A 19,807-nucleotide genomic window follows, 5' to 3' on the forward strand; every position below is an offset into this window, starting at 1 on the left:
TTATATTTCAAAATTGAGAATCTCCCCTTTCAGAATTAAGCTAAACATTCTTATTTTGCAATATTTTGCGGGTTTTGCGATTCAGGGTTACACACGCGTGCACACTTCATTATACTTAACATAAATATATGATTAAATCAAGAAATACTTGACTTGTGTATGTATATTGATAAGTGTATTCGTGTGTACCTCTTCTTGTTCATTGATCGATACTTATCGACGAATCAAAACGGTTTGATTTCTGTAAGAATAATTGCTTTGGCAAATACACATAATATGTGTGCGTATGTGTGTGTGTGTGTGTGTGTGTGTTTGTCCTGTGTTAGCACAAGAGATAAATTGTTGGGTTTTTTTTATCCAATAGGGTAGTTCAATTATATCTACATTATATCGTTGTAATAAAAATGTATGAAATGTCACATGTTCTATCTTTCAGATAAGGGCAGATGTACGACGCGGGAAGTGGCCACCGTGGACAGCAGATTCACATGTACCGATGCCTCGGGCCTCATCATGACGCCAAACTACTTCGAGAACTACCCACCAGACATACACCACACGTGGCTCATCACAACCAAACTCTGGACACACACCCACCTGCTATTCATACACTTCAACGTAGTGTCGTTAGACTCGAGGTGCAATGAAGATCACGTGACTGTGTCTGACGCTTCTTCTTTCCAAACCATTGCTCGCTATTGCGATCACAATCGCCCAAATGGCGTCATCACTTCCTCATATAACAGGATGACAGTCGAGTTCTATTCGGATAGCATGGAGAGTGGCTCAGGACTTCTGGGGGAGTTTTCTTCATCTCAGCTTAGACCTGACGTCATTACTGAAGCCGAGGTGGAAAACGGTAATGATTTCCCACAATGATAATGAAATGAGACTAAACAGATAAGCAACAGGGGAACAAAATGATTTCCTATCCCACCTCGGCAAATTAGCAGCTTTAGGTTGCAGCGTATTATGATAGTCATATAAACCTAATAATAATGTAGAATTAGGATTGTTTGAGTCATAATGATTGCGATAAGTATCGTTTTATGTTTATTCTGATGATCAGGTCACTTTTGCCCTCCTGGGTGGGACTACTTCCGGAGGTCATGCTATCGCCTGGTCCGCCTTCCTACTATTGTCACTTGGTTTGACGCTGAGATACAATGCGTAGATCTACACAATGGGCATCTTGTTAGTATTCGGGATAGGGATGAAATGACATTCCTTCATTATATGATATCATCCCAGTGGGATGCACCGGCTATCAAAACGTACATTGGTGAGTATCTATTATTTTTCCTCGAATATTTACCCAAAATAAAATAAGAAGAAGATAATTCAATAGTTACAGTCAAGTGACAAAGAATGTGCTTATTTCAGATCTTCTGCAGGACGGCTAAATGTAACAGCATTTAATACTCCCATTTTGTCTATCCGATAGTGCGTTTGTTCTGTTTGTCCGCCTGAATGTTTGATTTCGGGATGTCTCATGCCGAGGATCTACTTTTCAAAGCACGTAAATTTGATGTTTTTTCAAGGTAGCAGAATTGCTCATGATGTAAGCCAGGTTTTCACACTAAATATTAAAAAAATTATAAAGGAAATCTATATTATATGTTCTGTGTTTTATGTTCGATGTATTATAATATTTTATGTTCTGTGACAGTCTCTCTCTTCTCAATTTTCCCTTTTGCGTAAGCTTACGCACAGTGAGTCTTTAAGTGAAACCAAATCACATGACAGATTCATTTCTTGTCACCTGCTAGCTGGATCACCCATTTAGCTTAAGTTTGATTTCCAGCATCGTATGGCAGTGGAGCTTAATGTACATCATCTCATACATACCGTATGAAGTACTCAGTATCTCACTGCAAGGAGGGTACTATAGAGAACACTAAATCCTTGTTTTGTGACCCTACATTACACTGATGCATTGGGCCAATGAGACGAGAAGACAAGAGCTTATAGTTCCATCTTCAATCACTGTTTGTTTTCGATCAGGACTCGGTCGAAGGAACGATCGTGGTGTTTTCGTCTGGAACGACGATAGTCCCATGACTTATACAGATTGGTTCGTCGACGAAAGGTTTGGATTGTGATTTTTACATTGATAGCCTACCTTTATAGAAATATGCATGCACTTTTAATGATAATCTTGAAATGGATGATACTTTTCATCTATTTTACAAAGCAATGAGACGGTGATGTGGCTCAGCTAGTCGGTAGTGTGTATGTATTGCAATCAAATTGCTCGGGTTCGACTCCAAGTGAGTATAGATGGCCAGTGTTGTATGTAATCATACCGTCCCTTTTTGTTTAAAAGAGGCATATCATTCTGTCCCTCGTATAGGACGTAAAATGTAGGTCCCTGTGTGACGACTCATGCACGTCAACTGCACGTAAAAGATACACTTCATTCAGTAATCGCTAAGAGCAGACTGCTCACCCGGTGAAGTGGTCCCCCTTCCCACCCACACTAGAAAACGGGCGAATGATGCCGACCCCTCTTGGTTTGCCCAGGCGACTCTATAGGAATAGTCAGCAAACGGTATTAACAAGGCACATTGTGTCGGAAAAAGAGTTTTAACCTTATGTCTTTGGAACATTTCTTCTCGTTTAATCCTGTGTAATCCGTTTCAGTGGTGTACAAGGTACGCAGCCCAACGGGGGGATACTGGAAGCATGTACAATGCTAGTCTTTGATCCAGCCACTGCTACTGACCTTTCAACTGCCCTCTGGCACGACGTGGCCTGTGCATCCCCGGAGTCTAATCAATTCATATGTGAGAGACCAGCTGAGATTGACTCTCGTAAGTCTTACGAACCACCCCCTCTCCCCCCCCCCAAAAAAAAGATATATATATATATATATATATATATATATATATATATAATAGAAAAGTGAATAGATAAGAGATGTGCAGAATTGTTGTGCCAAACAGTATGAGTTAATCTTAAATAAATTGACTTCACACCCACATGCCAGTGAATAGATTATAGTCACTTTCCCTTTCTACGTGAATTCTCATTTTGCAATGTTATTTTACTCTTATTCTGTCTAGAAATTTTGCGGGAAGATGACGTAATTCCTCTATACCTCAATGGTGAGTACAAAGTATACCTTACCCCACGTAGATAAAATCTATGTCAAGTAATGCATACGTTTAAATATTTTACTAAATCGATATGTTACAGTATACACCCATGAATATAAAAGGTGCCTTGTCTTCTTAATGAGTTGAATATTAAAGACAAATGATACATTGAAATCAGCGTATCGTAGATCCACAGTAATCGACCGTTTATGATACATATAGTTGGTTTAGCTTTGTTTTGTGTTGGACTCTTTTGGAACTTCACAAAATTCGGTGAAAGAAACGTTATACTTCGAAAAAGTTTAATTATGTTCAGTGGCAGACTTTGTATTGATATGCCCTTGTTTTTGTTTGAGGGAGGTAAAAGATTTGGAGATGCAATATCCCAACTACCTCCTTCTAAGTTTCTACTAATATACGCCAGTCTTCTGCTATGATGAGCTCAACATTATCCAAGAAGTGAAACGTTTAACTGAAAAGACAATCATTTTATGCCGATGTCTGCAGGTGTAGCGGAGCGTTTCTGTGCATCCGGGCTTTTCCAGTGCACGTCTCGAGAATGCATCCAGGAAGTGTTTCTCTGCAACGGGAACAGTGATTGTTCTGATGGTAGCGACGAGTTGCAATGTCCTACAGGTATGTCATGATCAGAAGTGTTATAGCAATGTTATCTAAAACCGCTGAACGCATACCACGTGTGCTTTGTTCGATCCCTTATAATACCTGTCACTTTTGTCTTTGCCATCTGCAGGTTGTAACAGCGATCAATTTCAGTGTGCCGACGGGTCCTGCATTTCGGTTTCATTCTACTGTGACGTCATCCCACACTGCCAGGATAACTCTGACGAAACCCATTGTCGTAAGATACCACTTACTTCATGTATTTTGTTGATATATTAAATGTCTGCTCAGACGACTACATTTTTCAGCACCAGACATGCCAGAGGAGCAGTAAACGTACATCACAAGGACTCTCATTCGAATAACGCGTATTATTTCAAATGTCCGTTTCCCTAATTGTGGGCGGATTCGTATTTTCACCTACTTAGCGTGGATGACATTTTTCCTGGGGTAGTACAACATTCGAATTCTGTTTTGTGTTTTCAGGATCGACAAAAATGTGACAACTTTAAAAACCAATTGAGTCTTGCCTTGCTTCGCCTTGACAATGCATTTTCTTTTCGGAGTTCAGGTATTGAAAATGTTCTCAAAATGCTGTCAATCAGTCACTTTTAAGCTGCTGACACAAACATACACACACACACACACACACACAAGAAGAAATGAATATCAACCCTAAAATTATAATGAACGAGAGCTATGACACATTTGTGATATCGGCAAGAAATTGAATATCAAGTGAATGTTTGTCTTATCAATATCATGATTATCATTTCTGTTTGTTATTGTCTTTATCGTTAGCAATGATGATCTGACTATCAGCTATCAATTATCAACTGACTTTGATGTGAAGTGATTAGACATGATTAGTGCATACTTCTCGACATCACCACGTGGAAGACATGCTATGGCAATAAAAGAGCAAATTGAATTAACATGTTTTATTTTTGCAGATTACCGAACATGTACAGACTTAGAATTCGCCTGTGGAAGTCAAGATTGCATCCCAATCTCAAAACGTTGTGATTTTATTGGAGATTGCCAGGACTCTTCTGACGAACTCGATTGTGGTAGGCAGTAGGCCTTTTCAATATTATTAAGTAAACATCATCGATATTTGCTTCATATATAGTGACCTAATTTGTAATGTGATTATACTGTGTGTTGACATATTTAGAGTAATAATGTTTTTATTAGCATAGTGTGTTTTATCCATTTATATTTCTGTTGGAAATGAATAAGTGAAATTTGATGAAATAAATTGAAATGAAATGAAATGAAAAATGTTGATTGCACACCGTTGAAAGGTCTATGAATTGTTATTGGATTAGTTGTACAAGAAAAACAGAATGTAATGAATCTTGCCGTCCGACATGTGTTGGGAGAAAAGACATTTTTCTTTCTACTCTATAATCTTCCTCATTCATTCGATAATGTGGTTGCCGTTTTTTTTTCTATAATTGCTCTGACAAAACACATCTCTGGATAAGCATTTTCTACCTCTCGTGTGAATGGCGTGCGATGATAAATGATTCGCCAGTTTAAGGACACTTTTTTTTTCTACAATGCAAGATAAATGTGAGGCGATTGCTGTTATGCTACAAACATTTCAGACAGACAAATAATAGTATGACTAACAATGAATACAAATCTCATATTGCCCGAATGTCATGAAATGTAGGACCGTCTGCAGCATCGTTTCAGTGTTATGACGGTTCTCTGCATCCTGGGAAAATTCATTGTGACGGAATAATTGATTGCATCGGGAATACCAAGGAAGACGAGGAAAATTGTCGTGAGTCATCCTGTCTGTGTGAATATGTCTTTTTTTATATTATTTTCATATGCTTAAAATTTAGTCAAGAATTATAACGTAGAGCTAAATTTCAATTATTCATCCTAGCATCACTTAATTGCATATTATGTAATCACCACAGCTGACGTAGAACCGAACCTCAAGAAACGAACCACTCCCACCATATACGTTGATACTTTAACCAAAGATCCTACACACTACTGTGTAGGATCTTTGCTTTAACGTCATGATCAACTACATTATGCGACACCAATATAAACAATACATGTCCCCGTTATCATACATGTTTTTTTACAATATACGATGATTGGTACAGGACTGTATGTCAGTTACTTAAACTAATTAAGCAAGACCCAGTCTTTATTCTCATCTCTGTCCAGTTTACAGCCAGGACGATTTCTCGTGTGATCCTACGCATGAAGTAAAGTGTGGTGACGGGGCGTGCACCTCCGTCCAGTCAGTGTGTATGTATGACATCGATCAGTTTGGACTGATGGAAGGGTGTAGAGACGCCACGCATTTACGAGATTGCCGTGAGTTCTTCTCAGTGGTTGTTCTTGATTTACCGTTCAGTCACATTCGTCATAGACTGTCATTGAAGTGGCGTATTAACCAATGACCACTTTGCTGGGTGGCCACTTTAATACTAGTAGATGGCGCGCTTGCATTACAATCGTCGTGACGGATGTCCAGGAGTATTGTTAAATGAAAGCAAAATATTATTAAACAGAGGAGTGAAGATATGAGGTTTGGCGTTCCTCAGTTTGTCTATCCTCTGTACCAAGGATATTTGCAAGATCGCAACTGCTGATTTACATTTTAACAAACATGTTGGTTCCTTTTTTTTCTGATGTGTCAAAAATGTAGATCAGAAGCTGGGATCTTGCAAATTTAAAGATCGAATATATTTGTTGCTGGCATATTTACAAGACGAAGGGAAATCATGGTCTTTGATGGTGTGTAGTAGTATAATTGTCTAATCAGAATACTGGAGAAGTTACTGCTGCTCGTAATCTATCACACATTGATATCTCACCTCAAATCCTGTACGGCGACTATTCTGATTACACTCTCATAAGTTTTACCAGCGGGTAGACTACAGAGTCAATGGTTACACGCTTAAAGAACGTCATCAATACTCCAATGTCTATTTATCATCTCAGTTCCGAAATGATACCTAGATTTGTCTAGTCATAAATCAAAAGGAGGCTTTAGAAACTATTCAAAATGATTGGCACCTCGCAAACAAAACGCCCGATCATATGTGGTGATAGTTACCCGTCCTTTATTCCCTGTGAGACATCTGATAAAACGAACTGGTATGGTCTGTGTTTCAGATGACTTCCCGTGTCCTCCTTCCACCATGAAGTGTGCCGAGGCTTACTGCATCCCTCTCAGATTCCGATGTGATGGCAAAATGGACTGCCCGTACGGTGAGGACGAAACAGGCTGCGGTAAGTTAGGAAATTGATATCAATAAGCTTTATAGGTTAGCTTACAGTTTGAAAGGTGTTCAGGGGAAAAAATACAAAATTTTGTGGAGTAATTCATATGCCTAATTTCAACAGATACGGTGAAAAACATTTTTGCTTTTCAATGTATCCCCCCCCCCCCCCTTCGGCTAAGTCATAAGCATTTGAAATGTTCATATTTGTCTATACATGTATATAAACATCATGATCATGATCTTCATGGCGGCATAGGCATACATGGGCACGTACTCGCATATTCACATACGCATGCACTCTAAAATCTTTTGTGATGTACAGAGCAATTTAAAAAAAAGCATGTTGTACGCAAATGATATTCTTCCCTCAGACGTATATTATAACAGTATACTCTTGTATTCCTCCCTTCATCAAAACAAAACTTCCATATGCGAGATAGTGCCTAGCGATATCACTAACAGAAGCTCTGCTCTCTTCCAGCAATGTTCTATACAATCCGTTATCACGTTTCTGTTTCACAATGATAAGTGTCTTTATATTCTTGTAATTGTGTAACTATCTCGTAATCTTATATCTGCTCAATCTATCAGATAGCTTCACATGTCCTCCGGGAACATACCGTTGTCATGGTGACATAAACTGCATCAGCCCGGAGCACTTGTGTGACGGAATCAGACATTGCCAGAGTCATGATGATGAGTTGCTATGCTGTAAGTGATTTGAACAACACTTTCTTTAGAAACGTGGTTGATAATTGACAACAGGAAACGACAACTTCCCTCTATAAATTCACACCCATCTTAGTTAACATAATAGTAAGTAATATGTGTTGAAGCGTTTTGCTTATTGTATAGATTCCATTGTATTGGCACAAAATCATAACAGGAAATAGCACATGAGACGGTTTCAAGTGTTCTTTGATATTTTCCGCATGGACTCATAAGACTATCTTCCATTTAAACTGTTGCTGCATGAGAACATGAGATTGGTGTTGTCATATCTGGATCTGTCATGTGAAAGTCTAAGATACCACTATGTGGTATGTATAAATGGGTGCGTATCATGTAAAACAAATCTGAAGTTTCTTCTTTTGCATTCCAGCAAGTTGTCCGGATGGCTGTCAGTGTGTTGGTCTCTCCTACAATTGTTCAAGAACTGAATTCGCTCCGTCCTCGCTTCCTCGGCAACTTCGTAAACTGTAGGCAAATATTTACATTTCATGGTTTGAATATCTCGGTAGTATCGTATGTATATAGAAAAACACTAAAATCGTTATCACTGTCGTATTTGGTTAAGTCTAACTATTGTTCATAAGAATGCTTAATTTTGCAGCATTTACCCATCATTCTGGATTGTTCCCGAGTATTATCATGAAGAAAGCCCATAAGAAATGAGTGTTCCAATAAAATTCAATGATATACAATGAAGCAGATAGAAATTACTTTCATTTTTTGAAACGTAATGTGCAAGACTGTCAGACGTTGGTTAAACAGGTCAGGTGATTTTACTCTCATGGAGATTGTGGAGACGTCAGAGAACAAATAATGACCCGATTGACGAAAAAAAAATGCAAAATTTTATATTTCAAATTTTTAAGGGCAACGTTAATACATTCATACTTGATGAGCTTGGAAAGGAGAAAACACGGCCAACCACTGTTATTTCTTATTGGTGTGTTGTAGGGCTGTCTCGTGTGACCCTCTCTTCGACGAATGTACGAAATCTTTCGTCATACATCCAAGAGTCGCGAACGAAACATCTGCCAAAGGATTAGCGCCCTCATTGATGCCCTACATGGCAGTTCTGTGAGTATCGCTTCTAAGAACTGAGTCTCCATGAAACTTTAACATGTTAAAACACTAGCGGGGGAATCTCCTTCTTTTCTTTCACAAAGCTCTCCCTGTCTCCCTTTCTCTATATCCTCTCTCCCTCTCTCGTCGGAAGTTAATCAGATTTTGGGGATGACTTTAGAAAGCGAAGCATACCACTTTTTGTTCATGAGTCTTGATTCGTAGAAAAAAAAGAAGAAACCGTACGATTTTGTTACACATGCATACATTTCATGACATTTTGTGCCTCCGAAGTAATCTGTGTTTTGTACTGTTATTTTTATCAATCTGTGTGTTGTTGTTTTTTTCATTCTACACTGTGAAATTCATATTACTATGCAATTTTCCCCAAATCTATATTCCCTGTTTGCAGAAACATGGAGGCATCTGGAGTTAATGAAATCCTGCCAGACTCATTTCAGGAAAATGCAAACCTCTTAATCTTGTAAGTCAGTAAATAGTTAAATTGATAAGTAAACTAGTTTTTTATTATCAAACCAGTCAAATTGTGATGGTCTCAGTGGGATCTCGGGAATATACATTCATAAAGGTTGATACCACCTAGAATGCAAACCAAAGGTGTTCTCCAGTGTTTTTTTTTCTCCTGTTATCTAAATAACTCTTTGTTAGCAAAAAGCCACTCCGGACTTATTAGGGCCGAACATGTGGGCGTATTCAAAGTACATGGAGTCAAAGTGAACGAAGAGAGATTCTGCATGAGTTGAAGTTTTTGGAGAATGCCATGATATGTTTTTTTTTATTATCTGATTAATCTAATCGCAAGTACGGCAACACATCTTAGATAACAGCAAGTATCCAACTAACCGTGTATATAAGTTTGATCCTTTCTTTGCAAGGAACAAGGGAATGTTATTGTATTGAATATTTGATTTTGCTTTACTGTAAAATATTGAGTACCATTGTTCATTTCGATTCCCTGTTGTCGTTGCTGTTTTTCTTGAATGTTGCCGGTTCTCCATACCAGGAATCTCGCGGAAAACGCGATTTCTTTCTTGTCTTCTGGAAGTTTTGCAGGCTTGGGACAACTCAAGATTCTGTGAGTAACTTTGTACGTGTAGGTGTCGTAGTATCAATATAAATGTACATTTTTATATTTTGAAACAGACATAGCGAAGGATTAAAATTTACAATCTTTATGTCACGTATATTTTAATGTGTCAAGTATTCCTCAAAAACGAGGAAAGGGATGGAGAAATGAAAAACAAACGAGAGGATTAAGTAAACTTTCAAGAACTGTGGCACCGAGAAACAAATTACCCCTATTAATGGCAGTTTGTAGAATAGACAAGAAATGATGCCCCTTGTAAGCAAAAACAACTTATGTGAATGCGAATGCGTGTTGGTATGTTCCAACGTTAACATGAAAGAAATTTCATTTTCCCTCTTTTTTTTCTAGCAACCTATCTGGAAACCCAATCGATGTCATTGAGACAGGAGCATTCAATAATCTATCAAGCTTGCAGGAATTGTGAGTAATAAGAGCATACTGATAAGTTCTTTTGTTTTACAAAACGTTGAATGGTACTTCTCTACACATTGGTTGAAGTCATGGGCTTAGGTGAGGGCAACACAGCGGTGAGAATGTGTAAGTTAGAGTGAATACATCTATCCTCGTCTGGACCGTAGGCTAGTGTGTCATATAGGTACGGCGAGAAAAAAACAATACAAGTCAGTACAAACACATTTTGAAATAGGGGCAGCATGAAAACTACTTCGTGTCAGTGACCAAAGAATGAATTCGTAGCCCAGTGAGATAACAATTACTGATTATGGACAAAATTATTTGGGACAATATCTACTCAATACTGTTCAACAAACTGCATCTTACGCCGTTTGATACTACATGTAAAAGCGTTTGCACAATGTATAATGTTTGTGATGGTCAGTGTTCAAATTGTTAGAAATGGTCTCAATTCCTTGATATACAGGATATCAGTAATGTACCTGAATATATTTCCTTCTCTCCACTTACAGAGACTTGCGGGGCACAGATATCAAAGTGTCAGCTGCATCACGCCAGTCAATGTTCCAAGGGATTGAGAATCTCCAAGTCATGTACGTTCAATATCCTTCATGCACAGTCGTACCATTTTTTTCATCTAGTCCCTAAATATGTGGACAAGGCGTTGAGACTAGTCAAGACATAAGTTTCATGGACTATTATGATACAATAATTTCGTTGATTCTATAGTACAGTATTGTGTTTCTATAAGTAGTTAGAGAAAGCTGTATACCAGTACATTGGCCGTAATGGATTTCTAAGATAACGGCTAAATGCCAATGCACCATCACAACGAGTATTCTATAGAATTGCAGAGTCGCTTTTACACTTGCTTGAACTATCTATGATGAATATTTCATTTTATTTCGCACTCCAGACATGCTGACAAATACCTATTCTGTTGTCTGTTGGGAATAACGGATCAAGATGGCTGTAAAGCACCGCGAGACCAATTCTCGTCATGCGAAGACCTTATGTCCAACGCCATCTTACGAGCCTTCATTTGGATTCTAGGCAGCAGTGCGTTTGTCGGGAATACATTTGTCGTGGGCTATCGCTTGTACCAGGCGATGTATGGACAGGGAAAGACAGTTCAGGCAAGTCTCATCACGCATCTCGCTATTTCAGACCTCCTCATGGGTACGTACATGATCACTATTGCCTCAGCTGACTTCCATTACCGCGGAAACTACGCTGTCTATGCGGACGCGTGGCAGTCCAGCGTCATCTGCAAGATGGCGGGAATGATCTCACTGATTTCTAGCGAGGCTTCCGTCTTTCTCATCATGGTCATCAGCTTGGACCGATGTCTACACGTGGTGGCGCCTTTCAAGAGAAGTCTGCATTTCTCACCAAGGGGAGCTCATATCGTTGAGTTTATAATCTGGTTTGTAGCTGGTACTCTGGGTCTCTTGCCTCTCTGCATTCCCTGGTTCATCAAAGGCAACTTTTACGGGCAATCCGGAGTGTGTTTGGCTCTCCCTCTAACGGCAGACCGGCCCTCTGGTTGGGCGTACTCCGTATCACTCTTCATCGGAGCTAACTTTGTGGCCTTTCTCGTGACTCTTCTGTGCTACGTCGCCATCTTTGTTTTCTTCCAGCTCTCCAAGCGGCGAATATCGAAGCGCGGTAAAGGATCGAAGGAAGAGAAACGCCTCGCTGAGGAGATCAAGCTTGCATCCAAGATGGCGCTGATTGTCGGTACGGACCTGATCTGCTGGATGCCAATTATTATCATGGGCCTCATGTCTGCTGCTGGTAAACTCGTCATATCATCGCAGGTGAGGTTAAAGGGGTGGTATAGATTTCGGTGAGATGGGGCTTAAGGTTGTCAACTTTTTTTGTGTGTGAGATAATGAGAAACCTCTTATGAAATATGGAAGAGCATATAATTCTAAGAGGAATCAAAAGTTTATTTGATAAAAATCGGTTATGAAACGGCTGGGATGGCCAAAAAAGCACGATCTTGAAAAAAGGTGGGACCCACCTTTTATAAGGTCATACGAATGAAGTATGTAAGCTGACGGGATTAGATTGATTACATATTGGTACAGCAAAGGATGATGACAACTGAAATTAAGACGATAACAAACTAATGTTGTAATTTGAAGATATTGCACGTTTTTCTGTAGCGGACCATCATGCCAAACCTTCGACGTCTTTATCATTAATTACGTTTATAGAACAAATTTTTCAGGTACCGCGAACATAATGATTTTTTTTAATTTTCTTTTTTTTTTGCGTTGTTGTTGCTGTTGTTGTTCTGTTTTTGTTTTAGTTTTAGTTTGGGGCGGCTTCGGCGGGGGAGGGGGGTAGGGGGTCGTGTTTTATTTAGATGGGAAGAATCGCATCATATATTGAAAGGTGGAAACATCGTGAATTTTCCAACATTTCAATCTCTACGAAGGTGTACGCTTGGACGGCTGTATTCATCCTACCAGTCAACTCTTCTCTGAACCCATATCTCTACACGTTGTCTTCTTTGCAAAACAAGAAGAGACAGTTAAGATCGTCAAACAACCAGTCCGACGAATCCAAGAGTGCAGGTAAGATGTTGATATTATACCCCCTGTTTACATCTTATTTGCAGTTGACTGAGCTCTGTGATGCGCAGTATTTCAATATTTCTTTTCAAGATAGGTCTTTTCGAAGGTGCAAGTTTCGAAGCACGCCATTTGTGATAAAGCTTTCATCACTTTGTTTGGTAGGATGCTATTGGTTTGGATGATCACAAGATAAATTATTTCCTTACTCTCCTCTACTTTCCTGTCGTAGTCAACACATCGATCTTCGATGATGGCACCTCCTCCTTGATCACTCCCTTCACATCTCTGACGTACCCGAAGCCGACACGGATCCAGGGCTGGATGCAAAGAAATTCTCGTGACCTGACCCCGGAAGAGCTACAGATCTTAAGTCGTGACATTTTGCAAGCTGTTGCTTTGATGTCAGAAAGTGGATTCCAAACTGCGCGCTTTCTCAATTTGGACTCCATCGCTGTGCAAACGGTGAGCAGAAGGAAATAATATCATTGAAGATTTCTCTTTTTCCTCTTAGACAAATAAGATGCGAACTATTGTGTAAACAAACAGTGGAAATTTACACTTCTGTTACCGCTTAATTATAGCAATCGTTCCGAATATTCACATAGGCTTAATACTTGATACTATCAAGTGGCACATGTCGCAAAAGACACTCAAAACGTGGACTGAATCACTCGGATATGCCAGCTAACATCCGGCACGTTGTGTGCCAATTGTATGTGAAAACAAAATTCATTTGACAATTTTTGACTCAAATAGTCCCGATTTACAATAAGTACTGATTTAGTAAGAGATAATTAGAAACTTATTGTACCATCAAAAGACAATAGTTTTTTCATGAGAACGTAATGTCATAACACTTTTGTGATACTGATCACTTACAAGTTTGTTATGTGACAAGTGATTTTTAGACTAAATTTCTCATCCTTGTGTGTTGACAGATCAAAAACCTTTACTGTCATTACCACTGAATCCATCGCAAAATCATCAAGCGATCATAAGGGATAATTGAGAACGTTATATTTTTCTTATTTGTGCAGAATGAGAAAGAGCACATCGAGCGAGCCTTTGTCGTCCTTGACGCACCTCTTATGGCACTCCACTGTAATGGAGAGAATGGAGAAGACACTGAGGAGAAAAGACAGCTCGATATAAAACGCATCCTTTCTCGTGCTCAGACTATGTATGCACAGGACAGTTAGATAGCCTCCTCTATTCTAGAACGACCCTGATAAGATGTCAACGTTACAAAACGTTTAGTGACTGATAGAATGAATTAGACGTGAGGCTATTATGGTGAATCTGAGCAAGGTCATATCTGAAGCAAAATTGATTTTCCTGCATGCTTTGGTATCATTCCCAGCTGTACAACAAAATATGATAGCAGAATCATACATTTTGACATTTTGAGATATAGAGTATCGAAATGAACGTGATAACAATGTTATATCGAATGTCATTATATTATATACTTTATCAAATTTATTATTAGTAACAAGGCAAAATAATAGCAAGACGATGATAAAAAAATAAGAGACGCGATCATAATTATCTTTGTTACTGCGGAGATGGAAATTGCAGTGTATAAGGTTGCGTTATGGATTTGTAAGTAATGTAAAAACACAAATACAGATTATCGTAAATAATTAGTCTACCTTGTAGATAGTCATAGAGGACTTTGTAAGAAAGAGAAAGTTAAGAAAAACTATCTGTCTAATTCTCTTAGTTTTTTAAAACTAGTCTGAGGTCACACTGCTTGTAAAGATTGTTGAAATCAGAACTAAGCCGTGTATCTCCAATAAGAATGTAGTTTTAGTTGGTCATATACAGGGAGGTGACCTCCCTGGTCATATACCACCAGTTTGATATGACAAGCAAGTCCATTTGTTGAAACTTCGACTTTAAAGTATTTAATCTCTATACCATAGAATCGAGATGACTGATTACAATTTGGAGATAGTGCTTTTCGTGTGGTGGTTGCTTATCATGCATATCCTATTATCCTGTAAAGAACATGAAGAACTACGTACAGACGATCAAGTACAGCAATAGACAGCAAACCGAAATCGTAATATTTTGATTACAGTCAGTTTCTATTCATCCGTATTAAGTATCACTTGATACGTCATGGGATTACCGGTATTTGTGTAAGTAAATTCCTGCTGTAGTACTCGCCTATATGCAACATTGAAGATGTTCTTGTGGTATATCAATCTTTTGCTAAGTTTGTGGATCTCTCGCTCCTTCATAAACAGAAGGGTGCAGACAATATTTTAACTCTTGTGCTTTTTCACACCTATTGTGTCGAGAGTGATAGCTGTCAATCGGTTGATATTAGATGGATGCAACGTTTTATTTTATGCTATGAGTGTCTCACATCATTTATTAACGAGCAATTGTAGTTTTCACAGAGACGGTACCTAACATAATCTAGAGTTAATTATAAGACCTCGTTCTGTCCAAAATTCTGTCCAAAACCGCCACGTTCGGGTGAATAAAGTTCAACAGCATCCTACATGTTTCTTTATTGGTTCATAATAGTCTGACACCCTCTGCAAGCTTGTCATTGCCATGCGAATGGCCTAGCTTGGGGATTAATGAGAGCGCTAGGGAGATAAACTGTGAGCGTGACTACGAGTCACACGCCACAAACATTCCTCTGATGTAATCTGGCCATTCGCCTACAGATCCAGTTTTGCATGCCACTAAATCTATGGTCCAGAACCTAAAATTCCTCCTGTACCAATGAATACAGATTACGATAATACTTCATTAAATATGTGTCATACTGATATCTCAATATCAGAGAGCAAGACCCAGACACCTCAGGCATATGCAAATAGATGTCAAATGGCTGAACTTTTTGTGTGTACGATGCACATACAATAAAAACTCATGAACAAGGGAGTTTTGTTATTCATTCTAGACAAGGTATGGCAAAGTCGTACAGGCTTTCTGGTTCCCAAGGAAAACTATTTGGTTGATCTTTTTATTGGGGGAGGGAGGTGAAGGGTCATTGAATTTGAATGTTGCAGCTCTTGGGTTCACACATATTATGCAAAGACTGTTTGCGACCATTAGCAATCAGAATCATTGACGATCGTTGACAACCAATCGGCGGCCGAAACACCAAACTTATCCAAAATTTTGATTGGCAACTTATATCCGATCGGTTACGGACAGGGAAGTGGTATCTGCTGCCAAGTTAGAAAATTCTTTGATTTCCAAAATTGTATAACTTTCTTATTTTAAAAAAAAAAGATTATGGGAATCCTTATTCTTATTCCAATTTTGGTGAATTTGCAATGTTGCGCTTTTAGATTGTTTGTCTTTTTTATCAAGCTATTTCTTGTCCAGAACTTATCTTCAAGTCTGAGAGCTAGTAAACCATAACCAGGGTGTCGTAGTTGACAGGAGGGACAGGAGTGGAAGGATTTACGAGTCTATCTTTTAACTGCAGTCTGTGATGTTACGCACACTGCAGAGGCACGTCTTTCTCTATGACAAATTAGAACAACTGGCAAAGGATGATGGAATGCAATTTCGAACAAAAATCAATAAATAACTCCTCGCAGCTCGTAGTGTATGATGGCAGGGTATGATGTCCTAAATAATCATTGAGATGTCTAATTCGGCAAGTTATAAATGTAAACAATACTTGCAGGTGGAATGGATCAGGAAATTTAACAAGTTAGAGACAATCAACACGAGGGGCGACAACATCTACTCCGAAATGAAGATACACATGGACACAACAGTACAAAGTGCATGTCAACATGCCCCGGTACCGGTGGGAATTCAATGTCAATAGTATAGTGAGGCGATCCTTGGACGTCACTACTGAAGAAAAGTTAGAAGACGTTTGCCTATCGATTCTGGCTGATCACTTATGTTGTCCCTGGACATGAATGACTCATTTCTCTGGTTGACGAAGAACTATGCCCTTCGTTGAGCTTCAAAGTGATCCAGTTTGAATTTATCTTAAGCTTTGTCATTATAGCGATTATTTCTGCAATGCGATTTAAGATTCGACAAAACCTTCAGAGAAAAATATTTCATAGTTTCCAAAGCCCACCTCTCAGTAACCATGGTAACTGCATAACAAAAATGATACGTACGAAGATTTTAAAACAAAAAACTCCAAAAAACAAACAAACGATAATAATGAATAAATCAATAAATCATATCTGTGAGGGCCAAAAGTTATGTAATTCTTTTTTGGATTGATTTTATAGGCCATTAACAAACTCGATTGCAATCAGCTGAGAAGCAAGAGAAATAAAAAGTACCATGATTCTTAAAAACTTTCCTGTGATATAGCTCTTTTATGTCAGATAAAAAAAAATAGTGCTACTTTGACGAACGATTCTGAGTCATTTCTTTTCTTACGCAAGGAAAATGAGACAACCACGAAACGAAGTTTGTCATATTATAGATCGCAATTCGTGTCCCTATGTAATATATCATACAGTAAATTTCCGATGTTTACCACCCTATCTCGTAGTGTAATTTGGATATGTTTTATTTTCTCGCGATATTTGCCAGCTCTATGTATCTTCTTTATTTTCTTTTGCTTTCTGTTCTTCTGACAAACGGTCTGTGTTTAAGAGCATTCAAAGTAGAGTATGACTGACAAGGCTACCTCTTTGTACATATTTTGTTTGCCTGTGAGGTTGTTGAAGAATCTTTATTTCCACCTATCATCAATCTACATGTATCTATATGCTTTATCACTCCAAGGATGTGCCTCTCCTTTCAGAGCAGGTTTGACTACTGCAACTTTCTATGTTCACTGTTTGAGACGTGGGTAACAAACGTGTACTATCAAACGTGTAAATTTACATTTCTTGATGACTTCAAGTGCAGAAATTAGCTACAGTCGTGATGTTTGATCACGAGAAAGGAATAATTACTCAGCTACAGGCCTGTATCTACCCACATCATGATCGATGTGTCTCGATCTTAGATCATTGTTTGCCGTTTTATTCGTTTGCGCAGAACTGTGGGTTTGTGGGAAGCTATTTGAATTTCCCACAGAATAAATCAGGTTCACCCAAGTAAATAATGTCGATCTCTGGGCACCCAATTTCTCCCTCTTGACTCTTTGCTGAGTTCCGAAATGAAAAAGTATCGATGAGAAGTTGACGCAATAATTGAGCTGTGAGCTGATCAAAAATAGACCTAAAGTTAAATTATCATGAACTCTCTTTGCAAAATAAGGTTTGTATAATAATGTCTTGGCAGCACTTCAGTCAAAGTTAATTCCGTTTCGTCTGCATACAGTGCCCTGTTTGGTGGGACATAATCAAAATTCTAAATATGTCCCATCACAATTACAACGAGTATTGCATTCCAAGGCGAAATGTTCATATTGCGAAAATAACCGAATCTCGTTACGTGCGATTATCGAAGTATTTACAGTACGGTGTGAGTAGAGATTTGCAGAGGGGAGTTCTTGTAGTTGTTATGTTATCAGATAATGAATCTAGTAAGCTTATACGACGTCGCAAGTACACATATTATAAGGGGTGTCAGGGTTTCAAGAGAGGTATCGAAACGAAATAACCATTCATAGGATTGTTGCAGCAATCGTAATTTGCCCGAAGATCTTTTGTTTCTTTTTCTAAGACGACTGTCTCTTTCGTAGAAATGAATAAAACTACATGTATTAAAATCCTGAAATCGAAAAACTTGACGAAATTGAGCAAGTTATATGCAAATTCTGCCAATATGTAACTAACAGTAAAGTTCTTTTAAAGCAAAAACAAAAACAAAAATCCGTTCGCTGAAATCTTTATGAGCAAACAAGCATGTTCCATGCCACAGATGAAATTAAAAAAAGCAAAACAAGAAAGCAAACAAACGATCTTCTTTGCTTTTAGGCAAAATAGTCTTCTTTATGTGTAATCATTAAGTATTTTATCAACGAAAATAATGCGCAAAGATATTCCAAAATGTCGTGATCATCTTTCCCTGCGTGTCACAAAATCGGCTTCCCCTGGCCTTTAATCAGAAAGCACGTGTGCGCGTCGCTACGTAGCTCGTCACCTCCACTTTACATACATTTTCGTCGAACTGCGACACTATCAACCAATAGCAACTGAGAACGCAACAGCTCACGCGATATCTAAATAATTATGAACGCCTGACTGTACCATACAAACGCCAATGTAGGTACTCTTCGTCGGTAGACGTAGTAGAGCAACATCGAGTGAAACGGTCTGCTAGATTCAACATTTCCAGACCTACGTGTGATCGGTGGTACACCGAATACATTTTCAGCTCCTCCTTTACATCACATGCCTTTTTCATAATGGACCAATGACATACGTTCATCGGCTGGTTCTGTTCATGTATTTCGACACAAATTCACAATGTTCGCGGTAATTCTAATGATCGCATGGGCGGCAACGACTTCCGTTGAAGGTAGGTTGGCAAGCCAGATATGTATTTCAATACCATAAAAATTCCTTCCTGATTTGTAAGATTGTAACGATTTGTCTGACTGTTCGCAGAGTTTATAAATTTGATGAATCAACTTGCCTATGCTATCTGTCCTCCCCGTGGTAATATAACTCCTTTGGCATAGAAGGTAGTCAAATGATGGATAAAAAGGAAGGAGTACAATGGCTGAAGTCATTCCACCAATCAAAACCACAGCCGAAATTAAGGAGATGGTTTAGCTTTGGTTGAGATGGGGATTCAGATTTTAACTTTTTTTCCGAGATAACTAGAAAACGCTTATATGAAGCATTAAAGGGCATCAGCTCTAAAACGAATAGAGTTATTAAAAGTTTATTTGATAAAAAAAAGTCGGTTCTAAAGTGGCTGAGATAAAGAAAACAAAGTAAAACAAAGCACTTCTTATAAAAGGTGGGACCCATCTTTTATTAGGACCTCTTTGTTTTTGATTATCTCGGCCATTTCAAA

At 38.6% G+C, this 19,807-nt stretch overlaps 1 protein-coding gene across 1 annotated transcript in view; it reads left to right on the top strand.

Moving 5' to 3' along the window:
• LOC139711576 (uncharacterized) overlaps positions 1–14,079 on the top strand; it is a 35,801-nt gene extending 21,722 nt beyond the window's left edge. Inside the window, exons 12-26 of the mRNA XM_071623454.1 lie at positions 437–859; positions 2,005–2,089; positions 2,644–2,813; positions 3,606–3,734; positions 5,916–6,068; positions 6,873–6,989; positions 7,574–7,643; positions 9,186–9,257; positions 9,798–9,869; positions 10,230–10,301; positions 10,808–10,888; positions 11,212–12,115; positions 12,742–12,874; positions 13,110–13,342; positions 13,918–14,079. Coding sequence (XP_071479555.1) covers positions 437–859; positions 2,005–2,089; positions 2,644–2,813; positions 3,606–3,734; positions 5,916–6,068; positions 6,873–6,989; positions 7,574–7,643; positions 9,186–9,257; positions 9,798–9,869; positions 10,230–10,301; positions 10,808–10,888; positions 11,212–12,115; positions 12,742–12,874; positions 13,110–13,342; positions 13,918–14,079 — 2,876 coding nt within the window. The remainder of the gene's footprint in view (positions 1–436; positions 860–2,004; positions 2,090–2,643; positions 2,814–3,605; positions 3,735–5,915; positions 6,069–6,872; positions 6,990–7,573; positions 7,644–9,185; positions 9,258–9,797; positions 9,870–10,229; positions 10,302–10,807; positions 10,889–11,211; positions 12,116–12,741; positions 12,875–13,109; positions 13,343–13,917) is intronic.
• Positions 14,080–19,807: the final 5,728 nt, after the last annotated feature.

The sequence above is a fragment of the Diadema antillarum genome, unplaced genomic scaffold, assembly GCF_040938485.1.
Source record: "Diadema antillarum isolate AM-2024a unplaced genomic scaffold, OU_Dant_1.0 seq00001671_RagTag, whole genome shotgun sequence".
Classification (NCBI taxonomy): domain Eukaryota; kingdom Metazoa; phylum Echinodermata; class Echinoidea; order Diadematoida; family Diadematidae; genus Diadema; species Diadema antillarum.